Source organism: Mucor mucedo (genome assembly GCF_025094135.1).
Source record: "Mucor mucedo strain NRRL 3635 chromosome Unknown EV154scaffold_21, whole genome shotgun sequence".
NCBI classification, from domain to species: domain Eukaryota; kingdom Fungi; phylum Mucoromycota; class Mucoromycetes; order Mucorales; family Mucoraceae; genus Mucor; species Mucor mucedo.
The window spans coordinates 317,557-339,149 of record NW_026252305.1 but is presented as its reverse complement, the minus strand read 5'-3'; the positions used below and the strand labels follow the sequence as shown (position 1 = coordinate 339,149).

At 37.1% G+C, this 21,593-nt stretch overlaps 9 protein-coding genes across 9 annotated transcripts; 5 read left to right on the top strand and 4 right to left on the bottom strand.

Annotated features, from left to right (window-relative positions):
* The first annotated feature begins 184 nt into the window (after positions 1-184).
* On the top strand, positions 185-1,437 carry EV154DRAFT_500457 (transcriptional regulator TACO1-like protein). The gene is made up of 4 exons (XM_051600589.1): positions 185-478; positions 539-644; positions 712-892; positions 959-1,437. The coding sequence occupies exons 1-4, from the start codon at positions 371-373 to the stop codon at positions 1,389-1,391; spliced, it is 828 nt and encodes a 275-aa protein (XP_051460345.1). The 5' UTR covers positions 185-370; the 3' UTR covers positions 1,392-1,437.
* Positions 1,438-1,499: 62 nt separating this feature from the next.
* Positions 1,500-4,935, bottom strand: EV154DRAFT_478975 (uncharacterized protein; the record flags this gene model as incomplete). The annotated part of the gene is made up of 5 exons (XM_051598225.1): positions 1,500-1,673; positions 1,733-2,000; positions 2,062-4,183; positions 4,259-4,469; positions 4,552-4,935. 5 exons carry the CDS (start codon positions 4,933-4,935, stop codon positions 1,500-1,502), a joined length of 3,159 nt encoding a protein of 1,052 aa, XP_051460344.1.
* A 1,531-nt stretch (positions 4,936-6,466) lies between these two features.
* On the top strand, positions 6,467-7,598 carry EV154DRAFT_126110 (uncharacterized protein). Its single transcript, XM_051593982.1, has 3 exons — positions 6,467-6,773; positions 6,847-6,900; positions 6,959-7,598. Exons 1-3 carry the CDS (start codon positions 6,502-6,504, stop codon positions 7,401-7,403), a joined length of 771 nt encoding a protein of 256 aa, XP_051460343.1. The 5' UTR covers positions 6,467-6,501; the 3' UTR covers positions 7,404-7,598.
* EV154DRAFT_549602 (T-complex protein 1 subunit delta) lies at positions 7,393-9,399 on the bottom strand. Its single transcript, XM_051604876.1, has 4 exons — positions 9,245-9,399; positions 9,118-9,170; positions 8,954-9,043; positions 7,393-8,892 (listed from the first exon to the last, which is right to left on the bottom strand). The coding sequence occupies exons 1-4, from the start codon at positions 9,342-9,344 to the stop codon at positions 7,540-7,542; spliced, it is 1,596 nt and encodes a 531-aa protein (XP_051460342.1). The 5' UTR covers positions 9,345-9,399; the 3' UTR covers positions 7,393-7,539.
* Positions 9,377-10,089, bottom strand: EV154DRAFT_500451 (uncharacterized protein). The gene has a single exon (XM_051600588.1). It carries the CDS (start codon positions 10,008-10,010, stop codon positions 9,495-9,497), a length of 516 nt encoding a protein of 171 aa, XP_051460341.1. The 5' UTR covers positions 10,011-10,089; the 3' UTR covers positions 9,377-9,494.
* Positions 10,090-10,149: 60 nt separating this feature from the next.
* Positions 10,150-12,220, top strand: EV154DRAFT_542665 (T-complex protein 1 subunit epsilon). Its single transcript, XM_051604532.1, has 4 exons — positions 10,150-10,370; positions 10,448-10,508; positions 10,565-10,729; positions 10,788-12,220. The coding sequence occupies exons 1-4, from the start codon at positions 10,251-10,253 to the stop codon at positions 12,074-12,076; spliced, it is 1,635 nt and encodes a 544-aa protein (XP_051460340.1). The 5' UTR covers positions 10,150-10,250; the 3' UTR covers positions 12,077-12,220.
* A 911-nt stretch (positions 12,221-13,131) lies between these two features.
* Positions 13,132-14,507, top strand: EV154DRAFT_581532 (uncharacterized protein). The gene is made up of 4 exons (XM_051606647.1): positions 13,132-13,198; positions 13,254-13,362; positions 13,418-13,556; positions 13,624-14,507. The coding sequence occupies exons 1-4, from the start codon at positions 13,173-13,175 to the stop codon at positions 14,448-14,450; spliced, it is 1,101 nt and encodes a 366-aa protein (XP_051460339.1). The 5' UTR covers positions 13,132-13,172; the 3' UTR covers positions 14,451-14,507.
* Positions 14,508-15,509: 1,002 nt separating this feature from the next.
* Positions 15,510-17,391, bottom strand: EV154DRAFT_581529 (uncharacterized protein; the record flags this gene model as incomplete). Its single annotated transcript, XM_051606646.1, has 5 exons — positions 15,510-15,821; positions 15,860-15,975; positions 16,031-16,093; positions 17,055-17,203; positions 17,345-17,391. The coding sequence occupies 5 exons, from the start codon at positions 17,389-17,391 to the stop codon at positions 15,510-15,512; spliced, it is 687 nt and encodes a 228-aa protein (XP_051460338.1).
* A 1,136-nt stretch (positions 17,392-18,527) lies between these two features.
* On the top strand, positions 18,528-21,335 carry EV154DRAFT_560938 (actin interacting protein 3-domain-containing protein; the record flags this gene model as incomplete). Its single annotated transcript, XM_051605640.1, has 5 exons — positions 18,528-18,557; positions 18,614-18,795; positions 18,876-19,771; positions 19,839-20,066; positions 20,137-21,335. The coding sequence occupies 5 exons, from the start codon at positions 18,528-18,530 to the stop codon at positions 21,333-21,335; spliced, it is 2,535 nt and encodes an 844-aa protein (XP_051460337.1).
* Between the last annotated feature and the right edge of the window lie 258 nt (positions 21,336-21,593).

Sequence of the window (21,593 nt, the reverse complement as noted above, 5' to 3'; positions counted from 1 at the left end):
GTTAAAGTACGATGGTGGATTTAATGAAGATTTAAGTGTCGAATTTGACTATGTTGACACAGAATGAAGAACTCTTTTGCCCATGGACAGAAGTAGATAATAGTATATATCGGCAAGACAACTACATACAGTGTCATCTTTATTTACTTGAGAAAATATTTCAACACATATAAGTAGATTCGGATCTCTATCAAATTTTAAATATGCATGTGAGCTAATACTCAATCGCTCTTCTCACACATTAGGCTCCAAAATCAGCCTGAGATTTTTTTCTCTCTTCACTTGAACATCCGCTTTTGTGTGGGGTTAAGAAAAAAAAAACAGGGCTTCTTTTTTTTTGTTGTTGTTGACATTTCAGATAAAAAAAACAATGTTGCGCCGAATTTCAACCCTTAACCTGACTCAGGCTACTTCTTTTGCAAAGACACAAACTCTTTGGAAGCCCATTCCTATTTGTTTACAGCAACAAAGATTTGCTGTAAGTGCAAGCATAATGACAACCTTGTCAAAAAAAAAAATATTTATACAAATCGATTAGGGTCACAACAAATGGAGTAAGGTCAAGCACACCAAAGGAGCCAAAGATGCCAAGAAAAGTATCTTGTTCTCAAAATTATCACTAGAAATTGTTTCTGCAGCAAGAGGTAAAAACAAAGATAGAATAAAAAGCATAATTTAACAATTTATTTTATTTTATTATTATTATGATAGCTGGTGGAATTGATCCCTTGAACAATAATAAGTTACAAGCCATTTTGAACAGAGCAAAAGCAGCCAGTATGGCAAGAGAAAGTATAGAAAATGCATTAAAGAAGGGTGGTGATAGAAATAAGGATGACCTTGAAAGTGTCTTATATGAATGTGTTGGTCCTGGAGGCATCGCATTGATTGTGTAAGTTGAAGAATATGTATGGTGAAATATGCATCGGCTTTAATACTTTTTTTTTTCTATTTTCAGTGAAGCTTTGACGGATAAAAAATCACGTACAGTCAAGGAAGTTAAAGAAGTCTTAAATCGTGTAGGAGGTTCTGTTACATCTGTCAATTACTTATTTGAGAAAAAGGGCAAGGTTGTATTCACCCCAGGTGAATCTGGTCATTCAATGGAAGAAATCATGGATATTGCTATTGATTGTGGTGCTGAAGATATTGAAGAGGACCCAGAGGAAAATTTGGTTGAAGTGATTTGTGAATTCTCAGATTTAAATACAGTCTCAAAGGCTTTAATGGATCATAAATACGAAGTTCAAGAGATCGAGGCCACTTATATTCCTTTAAGTTCAGTCGAAGTCGAGGATAAAAACACCATTGAATTAGTCGAGAAGTGTTTGGATGATATGGAGAGTTTGGGTGATGTTGTTAAAATTCACTGCAACGCTGTAATCAATTAAAAGAAATATAGATGTAGAATATTTATTGTTAGATAAAAAAAAGAAATGAGAAAAAAGGTGGGGGATTTGTTATGCATATTGTGAATGGAGTGGGGGGTTTTTTGTCTGTTAAAAATACTGTCCTAGTGAACCTTCTTTTCTTAGTTTAGGTTGGTTTGCTACAACATGATACGTATGTAACAGTAAATGGGGGAATCTAGCGGTGAAATAATACAAAAATTGGTTCGGTGGTTCACCGTACACCAACTTGACAGGCTCAGGTAAATCTTGCCAATGATGTTTCTATATAAATGTTAGTTTCATAACCATAAAGAATTAAAAAAAGAAAATTATATTTTTACCTTATTTCTTAATGCTCTTAATAAGTCACGCACTCGTTTACCATCGTATTTGCGATACTTTCCAAGATCATTGGCAACTACACGATCGATCCGTTTATACCAATCAGTACCGATAATTGTCGCTGCATTGGCTTCAAGCTCTTGTAATAATAATGAGGGTGGATCGCGTTCTTCAATCTCAAATCTATCAGAAGCATCTTGTAAAAATGCAAGTCTCTTGGATGTTGTCCAGAAAAATGGATGCGATAAAATAACATCCGGTGTAGGTCTATTACATCAAGGTTAGTCATAAGTACAGGTAAAAATTATTAAAATGAGCCAATATTTACCTTAATTTAGGCTCAGAAGAAATCATTCTTTCCACAAGATCCTTAGCTTCAACCCCATCTTCACCCATCGAGTCTAATTTATCCAGATTATAGTCGCCAGTCAAAATATTATTTTCACGTCCAAATCGGTTACCAAAAGGATGATCGCCACCACTGAGGACATAGTAGAAAACACAGCCTGCTGAAAATATATCGATAGCGCGAGTAGCCTTGACACGACCAATCATATTGCTAGGATCAGAAGAGGATTCTCTTGTGCTACTAAAGCTAGTGTCCGAAGAAGTTGCCGCCAACGCACCTGCTAATAATTCCGGTGCTCTCCAACCCGAAGTTCCTGCAGGTGAAGCAGCAGTGTAATTGAAACTACTCTGTTCGCCATCTAATTTTTTACAAAGACCGAAATCGGAAATCAAAATACGCATGACGGGAGCATCCTTGATGTAACGATGTTTACTTGGAGCCATCAAGATATTATGTGGCTTAATATCTCGATGAACGATTTTGAGAGAGTGAAGGTACTGAAGACCAGAGGTAAATTGAGATAAGATATTAGCTGGATCCATGCTGTCGCAAAGTTGCATCTCGGGTATAGGGAATGATCTCTCCATATAATCATTCAAGGATCCATAGCAAAGTTCAAGAGCGATATACAAGAACCGGTCAGACTCTTCTTTGTAAAAATAGCGAACAACGTTAGGGTGGTCATCACTTTCCTGTAAAAGCTTCACTTCCTTTAAAGCGACATCATAGAAATCAAGCAACAATCTCTTGACTGCGACTTCTCTACCATCGAAGCTTCCTTTATATACAACGGTACCATGACTACCATAACCTAGAACATGGTCTGATATTTCCAAAACACGAGACTTGGACTGTTTAAAGCTTTCAAGATCCAAACCAGTGGACGATTTCTTGACAACAAGCACTTGCTTGGAGGCCTTTTCTTCTTGTTCTTTCTTTGCAATGGCTTCTTCAATTTTTGCTTTGGCTTCTTCCGCCTCCTTCTTCTTCTTTTCCAGAGCTTCTTCTTCTTCTCGTATTCTTTTCCTTTCTTGTTCCTTCTCGTAAATTTGCTCATCGATTTTCTCCTTGATATATCGGTCAGCATCAAAGCTACCAATCGATGTAAGAGAATCAGCTCTTTCTCTCTTGATCTTTTCTCTTTCAGCCTTGGCAGCAGCAGCAATTCTTGCTCTTGTCTTTTTTGCTTTTGCATGTTTCTTCAACATTTGCTTCCATCGAGGCAAGACTTTCACTTCGTAAAAGGCAACAATACGATCACGATAGACATAGACAATGACAGACGATACGAGGATATAGCTTTTCCAAAATTGTCCAAATCCTTCATTAAAGAAACCAGTCTTTGGTTCTTTGTAGTCTTCCATGTGTTCCAAATGGTGATAGACAGGTAAAGAAGAAGGAAGTGTTGAAGGTAAAGAGGAAGGTAAAGAAGCAGTAGAGCTTGTTGGCCAAGATACCTTAGAGCGATAAATATGGTCTTCATCCGTGATATCATCTACCACATGTTGACCAATGATACAGTCAATATGGTACTCACAACCATGGCAACACATTTCATGAGGCTTCTGCGACCATTCAAACCCAGTTCCATTAGCATCATTTGCATTGTTTGAGCGACCATCATCACTACCGCCAATCAGTTGATTGGTGTCTCCAGGTTTTCTTCCGGTATACATTGGTGCCCAAGGGGATATTTGAACAAGCGGGTAATTCTTGGTTGAGAGAGCGTAAAGACTACCTTCGTGTACACCTACATAAGCGCTCGTGATACCATTTTTGCGGGTCATTAAGCTGAGTAAGTCGCCCACGGCACCTTTTGCTAAAGACTGAGGTGGTATTTGTTTGGATAATGCAATAGTATAATCTTCTCGGCGGTAAACATCAAACACGCTTACTACTGGATGGGGCAAGTCTCTAGACCAAATAAGCTTACCATTGCGGACATTGATGCCGGTAATGGCTAAATCAGCGTCAGGGGCAATGTAAATGTCTGAAGGAATAGTGTTGGTGGGTACATCCCAGTCGAATTTGTTGGGAATGTATTCACTGTAGGTGACATTCCACCACTTTTTATGGTTGTCGTAAATAGCAACCTTGTATTCTAATAAGGGGTGGGGGGATTTGTTAGCAGGGCAAAAAAAAAAATCATCATTTGTGGAGATGAATCACACAGTACCATTTCTGCCAAGGAAAATCGTTCTTGGTGGATATTGAGTGGCCATACGATACTGATTATCTGCCTTATTTAAATCGATTTGTTGTAAAATCTTTCCCGTTCTCGGGTCAATTTCAATCATGAGAGTGCTTTTTCTTCCAATATAAGTTGTTCCATCGGGTGTACGGAAAGGTGAGTTATTTACGATTTCTTTCACAGAAAAAGGCAATTTCTAAAAAGTGTTGCTTAGTAACTGGAATAATCACATTCAATTTTTTTTTTCTTTTCATATGAAATATATATATATTGCTTACTTCTAATGGTCGACCATCTCCATAAATATAAAGACTTCCACCATCTTGGGGTTCGATAATGTAGTAAATGTCTCCCTCGTCATTGTCGCCGTCTTCTGAATCCTCCCAAGATTGTTGTTCAAGGTTGAAATCGTCGAATTCGTCGTCAAGAGACTCATTATCGTCATCAGTATCCATATTACGCACTGTATCTACAAATAACTTGTCATTGTCGTCTTCCTCTCTGTGGTTATTCTTGGAATTAAAGCTTGTTGGGCCTTGTTTGTATAATTTGTGGGTTTCGAAATGAGAATTTGATTTAATGAGCGAACTTCCAGGTCCACCTTTCAGGGTCCAATGCACTCTTCCTTCGAATCTGTCAATGCCACGAATAGAACCATCCATGGTGGAGACAAGCACCAAATTGGTGGGTAATAAGTCGCTTCCAGAGGAAGGTGAGGTTTCCTTGCCGTCTTTCCCATTGGAATCCAATAATAAATGCTGTTTTTGGTAGAGTGTGAGGTCTTTTGAATGAGGTGTTTTAGATTCCACGCAATATATAGCAAACATAGACAGTAGAATTATAATAGAAAAAGAAAACCATTGTATTAAGTTAAGGGTACTTCTAAAAGACCTAACCATTAAAACCATGTTGAGTTGTTTTACTGTATTTACATGTACAAACAAAAAAAAAACAAAAAAAAAAACTTCTTTTTTTTTCTTTACGGGACACAATTTTCGTACTTTTAAAATCCAGACAAATAAAAAAAAAACAATCCAGGCCTCACAGTAAAAAAAAAAAAAAAATGATTTCCCGTAATGTTTATCCCCATATAAACGAAAATAAAAAAAAAGTCTGCGCTTATCACATGATCTAAAAGAAGAATACACGTGATATAGTTTTAGAAAGAAACATGCCATGTATCTAATACTGAAAGCTCATATTTCTATCTCCAACCAATCTTACACAACTACTGGTAGTCATTCTGACGTAATTACATCTACTTTTTATCTCAAATTGAGCAAAATTAAGCCTATACTTCTTTTTTTGTTACTCTACCTTAAAAAAGCTATAAGCCCTGGAAAAGATGAAGAAGGTACATACATTATTCTGTCTGTCGCTTGGTTGAATTTTGCAACATTTTGCAGGTAAGGTCTTCAAAGACTCTGAGGACGATATCTATGTACCTGTCTTTAACAAACTCAATTCTGTCTTAAAACCCTGTTTATTGAGGATCAATATTTAATCAGTGAGCTACCAAAAAAAAGGGGGGGGGGGGTTCAACACAGGACATTTGAATACTAAAGTGTGATAATGCAAAATCGACTGCAACTGTGGCAGACACGCGTAATATAGTCTGATTATAATGCTTCCAAAGTATAACTGTCTTGAACTGCTAAAACATTGGATTACTTTTTCAGGTTCAATTCCTTTTAAATGATAAGGTTAACATGAAAAAAACGCGTTTAGATACAATTTATGCAACTCATAGTCTAAATAAATCATTTATCAGAACCTACTTTGCTTCATCCAATCAATGCATATTTAGGTATACGCTCAATGTGAGCAGTCGCACTATGTAAGCTGTCAGGGAAAGAATTTTATTTTCTGTCTCACTATTGTCTATTATGAACTTTTTTTTAAAGAAACGAGCTAACTTTCATGCGGAGAAACATGTTGTTGCCTTTTGATGTGAAATTAAAGAGTTCAAAAGACGTGTAAGACACCTAATTTATGTTAGACATAAATAATATACTCCTATCAAACTTGATTTAAAGGTAAAGATGGCCGATGGTCATACAAAATAAAATAAAAAAAGTATATAATATGGTGCATGTGTAACTTGTTTGGATTTTGTGAAACGCCGCTTTCGGGTTTTAATTTTTTCTGTTTTAATAAAGCCGGGAGACAGAGGGGGGTTTTTTTTTTTTTTGTACTGTTTATATTTCTTTTTCATATAAACAAAGCAAATGTCTGTTGTCATTATTACAGGAGCTTCTCGCGGTATTGGTAAGGCTGCTACTTTAGAAGCTTTAACCAAGTTTGATTCCAAGGTAGTTGCTGTTGCCAGAAGCAGTGCCTTATTAGACGAGTTATACCACCATGTCGACAAGGAATTAGGAAAGGGTCATCTCTTGGAGCTTGTCGTGGGTGATGTCACTGACGACCATGTGCTCCAAAAAGCTGTCAACATTGCTGTTGATAAGTGGGGTCGTTTAGACTCTATTATTGCTAACGCTGGGTAAATTCAAGCAACTGACATGTATTTTAAGAGCCACATACTAAAAAAAAAAAAAAAAATCATTCCTGATAAGTGTACTTGAGCCTCTTGATAACATTGCTACAGCGCCTGTCGAAGGCTGGAAAAGGTAAAGACATGCATAAGCATGTACAAATTTGGAGCGATACTGATACCAATGGTTATAGACTGTTTGATGTCAATGTGTTTTCTATTCTTTCTCTTATTCAACACGCGTTACCTTATTTACGCAAATCTGACAAAGGATCGATTATTATTGTTTCTTCCGGGGCTGCATTAAAGGGATACAAGGGATGGGGAGCTTATGGTGCATCCAAGGCAACTGTCAACCATATTACGAGCACATTAGCCGTTGAAGAAGAGGGAGTGACCTCGATTGCTATCCGCCCTGGTGTTGTGGATACCGAAATGCAAGCCATGATCCGAAGCGACGGAGCTGCTTGTATGGGAGATGATCATAACAAATTTATTGACCTTCACTCTACTGGTAAATTAGTAAAGCCTCAAGATCCTGGACATGTGTTGGCTGCCTTGGCACATAACCCCCCTAAAGCACTTTCTGGCAAGATGTATTCATGGAACGATCCCGAAATGAAGGATTATTGTCTTTAAAAGTAATTTTATTTTGCAAAAAAAATATATGTATAAATAAACATCTTTCTTGAGAGAGTGTGTGTGAGAGTGTGTGTGTGTATGAACTGAGAGGAGGTTGTGTGTGTTGTGTAGGTGGGTGTATAATATAACAAAATTATCGAGATTGAACTAAATCATCAATCTTCATGATCATTTTAACAGTTTCGGCAGATAATTCAAGAGCACTTGAAGTGACCAATAAAGGTTGAATGACATTTTCTTCCAAAATATTTGTGATGGTACCCTTTTTGACATTGATACCAGCGGTCTTTTCACCAAGAGCATGCTTGTTTCTTAATTCGGTAACGATAGCAATGGGGTTTAAACCTGCGTTTTCAGCCAAAGTGGTGGGGATGACCTCAAGAGCTTCAGCAAAGGCTTGGAAACAGTATTGTTCCATGCCAGTCAAGGTCTTTGCGTATTCCATCAACTTTTGGGAGATTTCGATTTCGGGAGCACCGCCACCAGCAATCAAGAATCTCTTCTTGACCAAACAACGGACGACACAGAGAGCATCATGAAGAGAACGATGAGATTCTTCAAGGACAAGAGAGTTTGCACCACGACAGATGACAGAGACAGTCTTACCAGCATGTCTCATACCAGTGACCTTGACAATACGAGCACCAGCATCTTCAGTTTCTTCAATTAAATCAGCATAACCAAGCTTATCATCAGTGAAGGATTCGACATCAGCAACAGGCTTACAACCCAAAGACTTTGCGATGAACTCGATTTCATCACGTTCGACATCCTTGACAACCATGATCTTTAACTTGGCCAAGAAATGAAGAGCCAAATCATTCACGGCATCACGTAAAATAGATTTTTGGATCAACAAGACGTTACAGCCAGATTTCTTGATCTTTTTACACATGTTGAGAAGATATTGACGTTCTTCCTTTAAGATTTTATCCATTTGTCTATAATCATTTACAACAATTTGGTTCTCCATGTCGGGCTTGGGAGGAGATAATTGAAATTGGATGAGACCAATCTTGGCCTTTTCGATACGGTTAGGGCCACCAGCAGTACGAACAACGGTTTGGTTCAAGACAAGACCGTCAATAAGTTCAGTATCATCGATAGTGCCACCGACCTTTTTGATGACACGGATATCATTCAAGTTGACATTGTTGGTGATTGCTGGATCAATGACACGGATGACGGCATCGACGGCAATAGGAGCCAATAAAGTAGAGTATTGAGAGACAATCTTTGAGTTGAGAGAGGTGGAGGCGGCTCTTAAGAGTGATTCACGGTCACTCAAGTCAACGGGTGTGGCCATCTCTTCCAAGAACTCGACAGATTTAGCAGCAGCTCTTTGGAAAGACTCGGCAATGGTGGTGGGGTGAATGCCCTTGTTTAACATCTTTTCGGCAGCTGATAATAAAGAACTACATAATACCACTACAGAGGTAGTACCGTCACCAGCTTCCACATCTTGAGCAGCAGACAAATCCACAAGCTAAAGTACATGTATTAACACCTCTATTTTACCCTTTTTTTTTTCCTTCAATATGTATTACCATCTTTGCGGCAGGATGGAGCACTGCCATGTGCTTGAGGATAGTAGCACCATCGTTAGTGATAACAACTTCACCGCTTGATGTTTGAATCTGGGCGAAGAAAAAAGAATAGATGGGATGAGTCAATGTGAAGAAAAAGAGCTTAAAGTATCTGCGTTGTATACCATTTTATCCATGCCACGAGGACCCAAAGAGGTACGGATCGCATCACCTACAGCTATAAAGATGATGAAAAAAAAGATGATGAGAATAAAAAAAAAAAACGCGAGATTTTGCGAGTGTTGGTGTTACCTTTGGCAGCAGTAATGTTTGACATGCGAACTTCCATGGGTTTATCTTTATCTTGGAACTTTCCACCATTGACACCTGTTGGTTTTGCTACGGCAGCCATATTATATTTTATTGCACAATGGGATTAAAAGGGGGAGAAAGAATAAAAAAAAAAAATAGGGCGGGGGGAGGAGTTTATTTAAAAAATTTTATAGAACCATCCAGCAAAAAAACGTATTCTAATGTTTTAATAGTCAAGTCACAAAAAATTTCATTTTTGAGATTGACACTTGAGAATGGGAACAATGGCTTGAGTTTTACCAACGATAAGAGTAACAGTGCGTCGTTGTTGATGACGATTTGTGCCGCGAGAGAGTGTTAGTATACGTGGCATTCTTCTCTTGTCTATATCCGTACTAATATTAATGGCTGATTGTAAATGTTCAAACCAAGACACCGTATCGGGTAAATCGTTGGGTCGAATCAGATATTGCTCTTTAGACTCGAGGCATAACCGAAGTACTTGATCATGCTTGGTGTAGTTATGTGCCATACCACAATTGGCCTTCAGCATACTGATTTTCTCTGACGTTTCTTCACTGCCTTTGGTCTTGTACATCTGTAACAACGTGCCTCTTAGTTTGAAATATACAATGGCCCACGATCGATTCTTCAGCTCCATAAATCCACCCACACTCAGTTCTTTTTTGATACGCACATAACCTTCTTTATACACTGTACACTCATAAGAAGGCAAATTATCATAACAAGGTAATTCTTCAATCATTTATATATACAAGAACAAGAGCCGAAACAATGTCAAGCATATAAGAAACATGGAATTTTATGCGGGATCTAAATCTTACCTCGAGGCCACCACATATTTAAAAAACTTTTTTTTTTTTTCAGTCTTATTGACTCGGGAACCCGAGAGCGCGTCTCCCCGTAGAGAGAGAGAAAGCGAGAGCGAAAATTCTTTGACTTTCTTCACCCTTCCTTGTCAACTTTTTTTTTTTCTTTATAAATCATGGCAGCCAATATCGATCCTAACTCTGCTGTATATGCTACCGATGAATATGGTAGACCTTTCATTATTGTTAGAGAAGGTCAACAAAAATCTAGATTAAGTGGCATTGCTGCTATTCGTGTAAGTCTTTTCCCCCCTCCCCTTTTTAAAGATGATGATGACTTAATTTTTTTTTTTTTTTTAATTTAAAAATGTAGTCTCACATTCTTGCTGCCAAGACTGTTGCCAACATCATCAAGACTTCTCTTGGTCCTCGTGGTATGGAATACTATTGGTCTTATTTGAACGTGTAGCTAATCTTTTTTTTCATGTAGGTCTTGACAAGATTTTGATTTCTCCTGATGGTGATATCACTGTCACCAACGATGGTGCCACTATTCTCGACCAAATGGCCGTTGAACATCAAATCGCAAAGTTACTTGTCCAGTTATCTCAAAGTCAAGATCAAGAAATTGGTGATGGTACTACCGGTGTTGTTGGTAAGCATAGCGTATAAACTGTCTTATTACTCCTTTACTTATAAACTTCTTTGACTAGTCCTCGCCGGCTCCCTGTTGGAACAGTGTGAACAACTTTTAGACCGTGGTATTCATCCTATTCGTATTGCTGATGGTTTTGAACGTGCTTGTGCTGTTGCTGTGCAACACTTGGATGATATTTCAGATACTATTGAATTCAGTAAAGATAACGTGTCCAACTTAAAAAAGACCGCCATGACCAGTCTTGGTAGTAAGATTGTGTCCAAGTGTCATGAACAATACGCCGACATTGCCGTCAATGCAGTCTTGTCTGTTGCTGATTTAGAACGTAAGGATGTTGATTTTGAATTGATCAAGGTAGATGGTAAGGTGGGTGGCTCTTTGGAAGACACCATCTTGGTCAAGGGTGTTGTTATTGATAAGGATATGTCTCATCCTCAAATGCCTCGTGAAGTCAAGGATGCCAAAATTGCCATCTTGACTTGTGCATTTGAGCCTCCTAGACCCAAGACCAAGCATCACATTGACATTACATCGGTGGAAGAATATGAAAAGTTGAAGGCTTATGAAGAGGAAAAGTTCAACTTGATGATCAACCAAGTCAAGGATTCAGGTGCCAATCTTGTCATTTGTCAATGGGGTTTTGACGATGAAGCCAATCATTTATTATTACAAAACAAGTTACCTGCTGTCAGATGGGTGGGTGGACCCGAGATTGAATTGATTGCTATTGCTACCAACGGTCGTATTGTCCCTCGTTTTGAAGATTTGAATGCCGAAAAGTTGGGTCATGCTGGTATTGTACGTGAATTGACCTTTGGTACTACCAAAGATCGTATGTTGGTGATTGAAGAGTGTGCTAATAGTCGTGCTGTCACCATCTTTGTGCGTGGTGGTAACAAGATGATTATTGATGAAGCCAAGCGTTCTATCCATGATGCCATGTGTGCTGTCCGTAACCTTGTCCGTGACAACCGTGTGGTTTATGGTGGTGGAGCTGCTGAAATCAGTTGTTCCTTGGCCGTTGCCAAGGTTGCCGATGAGATTTCTTCTATTGAACAATATGCTATGCGTGCTTTTGCTGATGCTTTGGATGCCACACCTCTTGCTCTTTCCGAGAACTCTGGTCTCTCTCCCATCGAAACCTTGGCCAAGGTCAAGGCTGAGCAAGTGCTTACGGGTAACTCCAAGTTGGGTGTTGACTGTCTCGGTAAAGGTTCCAACGATATGAAGGACCAACATGTATATGACCCATTGATCTCCAAGCGTCAACAATACTTATTAGCTACTCAATTGGTCAAGATGATCTTGAAGATTGATGATGTGATTACAACTTATGAACAATAAGGGAGAAAATAAATAAATTTGTATAGGGGGGTAGTAGAATGATCAAAAGGGAGTGATAATAATCTAAAACTTTAATGGACCCTTTTTCATAAACATGTATAAAAAGGGAGGGCAAATCGAATAGCCTTTTTTTAGTTTTTGGCTTTGTTTTTTTTATCTGTAAATGACACTCACCCATGTGCCCCCAATTTGAAGCATGGATTTAATCTTTATGAGCTAAAAAAAGATTCAAAGTAAAAAAAAAAAAAAAAAGTTTGACAGCTCATGAAAATGACATGACACGTTGTACAAGTACATCTGTGCGATAGACTGGACAATTTTAAAGCTTATAACCGCTCTCTCCCCCTGCCTACGTAATACATTCAAACCTGTTTATCTATACTCCTTTACGAAGAGTATTTCACCATATATATCAGACAAAAAAGAAAACTCCTCTCTTTGCCTTTTTTTTTTTTTTTTTTTTTTTTTTTTTTTGGGTAAGGAGAGATAAGCTATAGGAGCTTACATATATTTTTAAGTAAAGGATAGGTAAAGACGCATAATGTATAATCCCCAGGGTTCAATTATGAATTATCATTAAACAAACAACCGACAAGTATAAGGAAAACACTTAATAGATCACATCATAATAGGGGCTAATTTTTTTTTATACTTGTGGCAATGTGTCAAAGGCAGCAAGTATAAGTATGTTTAATCATTGTTTGTAGGAGATTCTTTCTTTTTTTATTTACCCTTGATATTTTTGATTTCTGGATTATAATCGTGTAGAGGGAGAAAATAGGGTTCCACGTTTGTCATGTTGTATTGCCACATGTGTTGCTTGTGTATCATGGATTTATTGAAATGAGGGAGACATCATATTAAGTGAAAATAGTTCATTTTAGAATAAAACTAATAAGAAAGAAAACCATCTCCCCTCTTTGCCACCCCTTTTAAGCTTAAACATTTATAAAATAAAAACTTTTTTTTTATTTTTGCATTTCCCTGTTACTATTCATTTATCTCTTTCTTTTCTTTTCTTTTTTTTTTTCTTCTTACCCCAACCCCCCTTTCCACTCTTTACCACACCCACCATCACACTCTTTTTTTAATTGTTATGTACCAGAAAATATACAGATTAAGGTACAAGCAAATCCATTATCAATATAAAACAATCACTAATCTCTTTAAATATCAGACTCTTGGTACAAGAAACTGCCCAGTATTTTCCTATTCATCTTTGCGCAATGAAAGAAAAGGAGCCTACATTTAATGAATTGGCTCGCAAAGTAGAGCGTTTAACAAAGGTAAACAGAAAATCATCATGTCAGATCATCTTACTCACATCTCGACACTTGTTAGAATATCAACTTGGATGATTATTATCTTGCAACAGTAGATAACACATTACTGTTTGACGACGGGAGTTTACAGACAGCTTTAAAATCATCTACGTCCGACAAACAAACACTCCAGATCATTCTCTGTCGTAAATCACTAGGTAAAAAAAAAAGAAAGAAAATCTTGTTTATTCTCGAAAACTTATTAACTCTAAAATAATTAAAAAGAGGACCTGCATAAAAGACGAAACAAAGTGCAATTACCCACAGAAAATGTACCGGTCATTAAACCGACCGTTCTTAGATGGACACCTGCTATTTTACCCAATGATACTGCCTCCAATCATATCCGTCGCTATAGCACAACCAGTCAAGATGATCCTGCTCTTGACACTCGTCATGATTATCGTAAAGATTCTGGTATTTCTTTGGATGAACCACATCATCACCAAAGAAAAAAACAGCGAGTCATGTCTGCAGATCATCAGTCCTCCAGAAAATTGCCTGATCCATCTTCCTCTCCTTTACCCACCGTACGCCATAACAGCACTAGTGGTTCTTTACACCCATTGGAAATCAGAAGACCTTCTACAGCCCCACCACCTTCTTCTCCTTCTCCACCTTCTTCTCCTTTTCCTCGATCCAATCATTATAACCCACCTACTTTACCTACCATATCACATATCACTTCCAATCATCAACATATTCTTTTGGACTCCCAATTAGCACCCATTCAAACTCTATCATCATCATCTTCACCACAAGAATCTGTTCTTGTGAATAAACGATCACGATCTGTTCCTTCTTCTAATAATTCGAGTATATTTCATTGCGAGCATGCTACAGATCATGGTCAAGTTTGCGGGCAAACCTTTCGAAGATCCTATGATTTATCTCGTCATCAAACCATTCATTTGGAAAACAGACCGTTTTGTTATTGTGACAAGTGTGGAAAAAAGTTTACTCGCATGGATGCTTTACGTCGACATGAGCGAGTACAAGGTCATTCTTCAAAACACCGCGCCATGTCTCTTATACCAAAAACAAGCGTATAAAAAAATATCTCTCTCTCTCCTTTTTTTTTTTCTTAATAAATAATTATCTGTCAAATCCCGTTTGTTTGTTTTTTTGCCCTCTATCATAACATATACCAATGCAGTATGACGTTCGTGTCTTTAGCCTAGATAGAAAAATAAAAGGGCTCGTATGATTGGATGTCCTTAACACTACTACCAATAGACTGTGTGTGTGTGTGTGTAGGATGAGTTAAGACGATTACGTAGGGTTAAAATTAGTCTTATTGGATGACCTGTGATTATCAATTAAGCTACAGTGAAGCTGGGGAAATATTGGTTAATTCAGAAATATTTTTGGTGGGACTTGCTCAATGGGGCATTTTGAGATTTCTTATTGGCATAATTGAAAAAATTGCTTTGAGCCACTTTTTGATGTCAAGTTATTTCACTCTCCCTTTATCTCCTATAGAATTTCTCTTGGATTTTTACTTTTAGTACAGATCAAGCTAAATGTCATAATTTATAGTTATACGGTATGGTTTGGATTGGTAATTTTTTTTCTTTCAATTCGGATAAATGTTGCTGTATACTTTTCATCAAACACCATCCCGGCTATTTATAGCTTGTAAGATTGTCTAATATTCTTCATGTGGTGTTTGAGTAATAAAAATAGATAAAACAAAAATAAAACAAAAGTAAGAATACTTTGGGACTGTTGGTATGCTTTATTTCAGTTTACAAAGAAGTTAGAGAGTCTTGTTATATTGAGGGAAGTATGAATATATATATATGATGTCTGAATTTAAATTATAAAATATTGCATGATGAAAGTACGCTATTTCAGTACTGTTGTCTTCTTGCACTATTTTAGTGGAAGAGGTAGATAGACTAAAGAAGTGTATTTGCTTTATAAAGTATGGATGCTGAGATATTTAGTGTAAGATGTATGTGTATCTGATGTTATTTTTATTATGATTTTATTAAGAAGTAGTTCAGATCATCACATTTCAAGAACGGACGAAGAAAAAAAATACTGTCTTCATTTTGTGTAAAGCTTGATACATTAAAACCAAAATCTTAGAATGGAGTGGATATATACTACTTGGAGGAATTAAATAAAGAATACTGTTGTCTTGAAGTAGTCGTAGTATTCGCGGTATATGTAAGGTTACTCACATTCTGAAGAGTCTTACATAGTGTCGACAATTGCTTCCTGTTATATGTCCAAATTAAACGACCGTTTGATATCCATAATAATAATGACTTTACCTTAAAACTAAAAATAATCTCCATAGACTCTTCAAGTGCAGTATAAGTTGATCCTGATGTTGGAAGCATGGTTGTACTCAACAACACAAAGTCACATCCATCTTCTTTTGAAAATAAGCTACGGTACAATTCCATACTATTCTCAACAATAAAAATGCCAAAATTTTAGAATTCCATACTTGATTTTGCTTTCTTGATTCGACTGTGAAGCTGTTTCTTAGCCGCTCTCCCAAACGAGCTCTGTCTTTTTCTTGCAGCCTTTCATCGACAACAATAACCTTGATCTCGCCACAGCCTAATTGATGATAATTGGTATAGATCAAAAATTATGGGTCACTAGGTCTTCCCACCTAGACCATCCACACAGTTTTTAGGCGTCCAAACGGGTTCTGCTCCAAAAATAATATATTCATCTGTACAACAAATAGGAATATTCAGCTGACTTATTTCTAAAAAGCCAACACGCTTAACTGTCTGCTTCTTACTGTTTTGTAAATTAATATGTCCTTTTTGAGAACAGAAATCGATCATCCTATAAAGTTTAGACGATATGGCATGTCAACCGATGTAAAGACTTATGTGTGGACCATGACATGATCCAAAAAATACGATTGAAAACAGTACGGAGGTTTAGAAATTCCCTATTTTATGACCAGTTTATCTGTTGGTGATAATTTACTTTAAAGGCAATGTGGGCGGTTGTCTACTTCGAAAACTACGGCCCTAATTTTCTTGTCACTCAGTGATGACATCCAAGCTCTAAAAATCTGCAAGAGATCCTTTTTTTTTTCGGGATGGTGTGGTAAAAAAGCTCCTTAGGTTACCTTGTATAAATTATAAGACATCTTTTATTTTTTGAGCATTTTTGACAGCACAAAATTTATAGTTGGCTGATTTATCCAATATTGCACGAAATTCAATTTGCGTCACAGCCATGATATTTTGACTGAGATAAAACCTACAAAAGAGATATAGAGTATAGTATTCCTAACAAAGGCTAAGATTAAATTGTGTGTTCATTATCAAGGCTAGATTAATATCAATTTGAAGAAAACTTAGGCAAGATAAAGTAAATATGAGTATCTGGCATCGTATAAGTTGAAAACTCATACTATTGTTGGTGTAAATCACTCCTCTGATATAATTCTTATTGCAATGAGAAAACCCTCTCCTTTAAGGAAAAGGTTGAAAAAGGTACAGACAAAAGAGAGTGAGAATCAAAAAAAAGTATACAAGAGTTTTCATAGAGTATGTCGTGGTTGAGAGCAATGATGACAGGGATGCCAATATGCCTCCTTCTCAAGGCCCTACTACGGCTCATTTTATTAAAATTCATGTATTAGATGCTTGATATTATGAATATGAATGATTTACCCCAGAGAAAGTTGATTCTCGCAACAAAATACGTTGTAATGATCTTCGTAGATTCTGTAGCCACTCTAAGCGTCATATCAGTTATTATCGAGATAGACTCGAGTTTGAATGAATTTCTGAAGTGATCAATAAGCAATTTTTCAATTAAACTAAATCCATTTTTAAAATCATCATTTCAATTTTTGAATTAACCAATGTTTCCCGGCTTCACTGTAAGCTTTAGGATTTTTCCTCGCTTTCCTAATTTTTTTGGACACAGTCTCTTCTGGTCATTTAGGTTTTGTATGTACTTGTACTCTACAGCGCCTTGTACTATGTTTGCGGGAAATACAAACATTTTTTATTGTGCTTTTACTACATAATTTACTACATGAATATCTTTTTGTTAATGTTTCGAAACCATGATTTGATCATTTTGCTTAAGCGTAGTTGTTTTTAATTGCGGGACAATAGGTACGTCCTTGTAGTCTGTTAACCCCTATGCTTTATATTTCAAACCACTCTTGGAGTTTCCTTTTTTAGGAGGGCAATTACACACACATTCTGGGGAACATAATGTATAATATGGCTTAAAAAAATTGAGCACAAACTATATGTGACATAATTTTATGATAATAGTAGTTCATAAAAAGCTTATAGAATCATAATTTTTAATTGAACTCAAAATATGGCCACTAGTTACTGATTTGACGTGGGTTAGATTAGCAAAAAACACAAAAAAAAAAAAAAAAAAAAAAAAAAAAACCGATACTAAATAAAACGAGCATGATTATGGGGAGGGGGCCTGGATAAAAGAATCCTAGGCATGTAACACCATCCATATACTGTCTTCTCATAAATCATCTGCTGCTATGATAAATTGCACATCCAAATTAAGTTGATGTGTTGGTACAACTGGAATGTTTAAATAAAAAAGATAAATCGCATGGTTTTATTTCTAACGAAGTACTTTTAAATTTTAATCGTCGTATGTCTGATTTATAGTATTCTTTTGATGTACATCCATTATAAAATGTAACTATTTTAAAAACAATTCGAGTAGCTTGATTTGCCGTCTATGATGTAGAGTCGAATGCTCTAAATATAACTTAATTCACTGGTTTAAGTTCTTACAGACCTTTATCAATAAGCATTTGACTAATGTAAGAGCTGTGTTCATAATTATGATATCATTCATTATAATGAGTAAACAGAAAGACAAACCAATACATACACAAAAAATGTGGTCAATTGAAGATAGACGCACTGTATGCTTTAAATGTAAAATTTAAGGGCAACAATAGGTATGCCTGTGTAACATGAGCCCTTTTTTTATTGTGTCATGTTTAAAACAAGACAAAAGATAAATTTAGAAGGCCAATCAAACAATCTGTACCAATTAAGCCCAGGCACAAAAATTTTAGTGTGGCGTCCCTCCAAAAAAAAAACTCTTTTTAGTTCTCTCACCTTCCTTTTCTCTCTTAATAACACAAAATGAAAAGAATAAATAGCACAATCGGCATGGTAATAAAAGAAAGAAAAGACAAGAAAAAGTTACTAAAAGTTAGTAATGACATTAGTCGGGAGAGATTGAACAAGTGGTGACCAAGTTGTTAAGAACGACCAAGGCTTTGCTCGAGGCTTTAACGCAATGGTCTCACTTACGCGCAACTAATGGTGATATTTTTGAAATTCACGATACTCTGGAAAAGCAGTTCTTCTTGGTGTCTCAAGCTTTTGAAGAAGCTAATGTTTCCATGAAGTAGGTAACCCCCCACTTTATCTTTAATAGAAAAAAAAAGAAAAAAAAAAAACTTGAAACTAATGAAGAGTAAATATTAGTGATTTACAATGGATTCCTCGACAATTACGAGACTCTGTGTCTGTAGCTATGTTAGAGCCCCCTTCACCTCCTGTGCTTGATCAATACTTGCCTCGTATCCGAGAAGTTATTGTTCATTTACTACATGGATTAAAAGGCAAACAAGCGTTGCTTCGAGAACGAGAACGAGAATCTCGCAGCAACAGTATCAGTAGCAGTAGTGGGTCAATGCGATCGAATACAGACTCATGGAACCGCGAAGTACCATTGGCTGCATTGAACCGAGGTAGTGGATCTCAACGTATGATGATGTATCCAGTACCCTCTTCACCACCTTTACCACCCATGTCTTCGCCCAGAATGAATCCCTCAAATGAGTACGATCCATGGTCAGGTGTCATGCCTCGTCCCTCCGTGCCCACTAATGACCTCTCATCTCGCATCATGCCTAGAAGTAACTCGAGATCCTACTCACCACAAAACTCACCCAAGATACAACAAATCCCTTTGCCCACCAGATCCACTTCTTCTGGAAGAAACAATCAACCACCTGTAGTCACTGCACCTCCTCCCCCACCTCCTCCACCTCCAGTACCCAAACCTGAAGTTGTGCAACAGAAACCTTCAGAATTTGATGAAAGTGATCCTAATACTGCTAGTGCTTTAGCCGCCTTAAAGCGTCATGAGAATTTAGCAAGAAGATCGTCTGTGAGACGTGCATCTATGTTTAGAGGAAATGGTGAGTATAATGGAGGAAGTATCTCGAGAGGTAAACAACCTTATTTTCAACCTACCAACGGAGAAGCAACTCAAGTACCTCCCGTTCCCACTTTACCTGTTACTGCAAATGAACCCAGTCGTTTAAATACAGTGTCGGAAGAGGCCAAACCCGTGGTAGAACCACAAGTGGAACAAGGTAAGGAATAAGAGGAGAGAAAGAGATCAGAAGATAAGGTTCACTGATTTTATTTATTTATTTATAGGATTGACATTATTCCTTCAGATTGGTAAAGAAGTGCAAAAAGTGCAGTATCAGGGAGAGATTAGTATCTCTGCTTTAAACATGTTGTTTTTGGAGAAATTTAGTTATTCTGTTGGACAAAATGATTTTCCCAAGATTTATATTCGTGATCCATCCATTGGTGTGTCCTATGAATTGGTGGATTTATCTGAAGTTAAGAACAAATCTGTGCTTTCTTTCAACATTAATGGTAAAAGAAAAGAAATATATCGTGTGGTTACACACCTTGTTTAATGACACCTTTTTTTTCATTATAATAGAAAAACAAGAAGAAAAGGACTTATTATTACAGGTCACAAACACGTTTAATAAGGAATTGGAAGAGACTCGTAAATTGTTTACAGAACAAATGCAAGAAATCAAGAAACAAATTACAGAGGCATCCGAAAAATCAGATGAAAACTTAAAACAGGTCTTATTGGCACAACCACCTGCCGCTGTGGCGCCTACACCTGAAGAGACCCCCGTGGAAGAAGAGGAAGAGGTGGCAGAAGAACCGGAAGCGGTAGTGGAAGAAAAGAGTATCCCCAAGGAACAATACGAGTCACAATTACTCGAGATCGAAACGTTACGTCGTGATATGGCAGTGCTACGACAATTGGAACGCGAGATGCGTGATGGTACAGCCTCCGTGATCCAAGAGATGAAGGAAAAGGCAGCAGCTGTCAAGGAAGAAGCCATCAAGAACAAAAACAAGGAACTTGTCCAAACTTCCACTGCACGAACCCATTTGGAGGACGGCAAGAAGAATTTATTGGTTAAATCTGATAAGGTCACCAGTCGATTAGAGGATTTACAGGATACCATTGATCAATTAAAGCTGGACGTCACACAACGTAAATGTCGACCCTCCGAAACCATGATGACGCATTGTGCCAATGAACGAAAGGCACTTGCGCAGGAAATTGAGGAATTCGGAAAGTATATTGCAGAGGTAAAGCCTCGATGGAAGAAGACTTGGGAATTGGAATTACAAACTATTGTGAAAGAGCAGCAGACGTTAAAGGATCAAGAGTATTTGTTATCAGACATGAAGGATGATTTGGATGCGCTTTTGGAAGTTTTCGAACAGTTGGAAAAGATTTATGCGTACCAAGCAAGCACTAGACCTCAGCCTCGTGAATTTAGAGTAGCTCCTGTAGAAGAAGGATTCGAAGGTATGGCCAGTGTGTTTAAACAAGTGGCTACCATTGATGTGGATCATACACGTCGTTTACGTGCACTTGAACAGGCGGATAAGATGAGACAACGTGAATTAGCCAATCGCATCGATGATTTCGAAAAAGAACTAGTAGGTTTTGTGGGTGAAAGTAAGTTAAAGAAGACTGGCGGCGCGCTTGAAATTGATCGTCTGCGTAAACAAAAGGATGAAGAAATGATGAAGGCCATGTATGCTGCTAACAAAAAACCTGCTACGCCAATTAATGAAGAAGAAGAACCTGAAGATCAAGAGGATTAAACAACAATACAAATCACTTTTTTTTTTTTCCATTTTAGCATTTTTTTCCACACCCTCAAATTATTATTCTTTTAAACATTATTATTTTTATCATATAATCTCCTTCTCTTAAAAGCCATGACACGAATACTGTATTGCAAATTATAAATCATATTTACCATTATCCAAATTGTGCTCATTATTATAAAAAAAAAAAGTTACAGATATGTTATACTTGGCCAACGTAATGTCTAGTTATATTTTTCTATTGTAGAATAG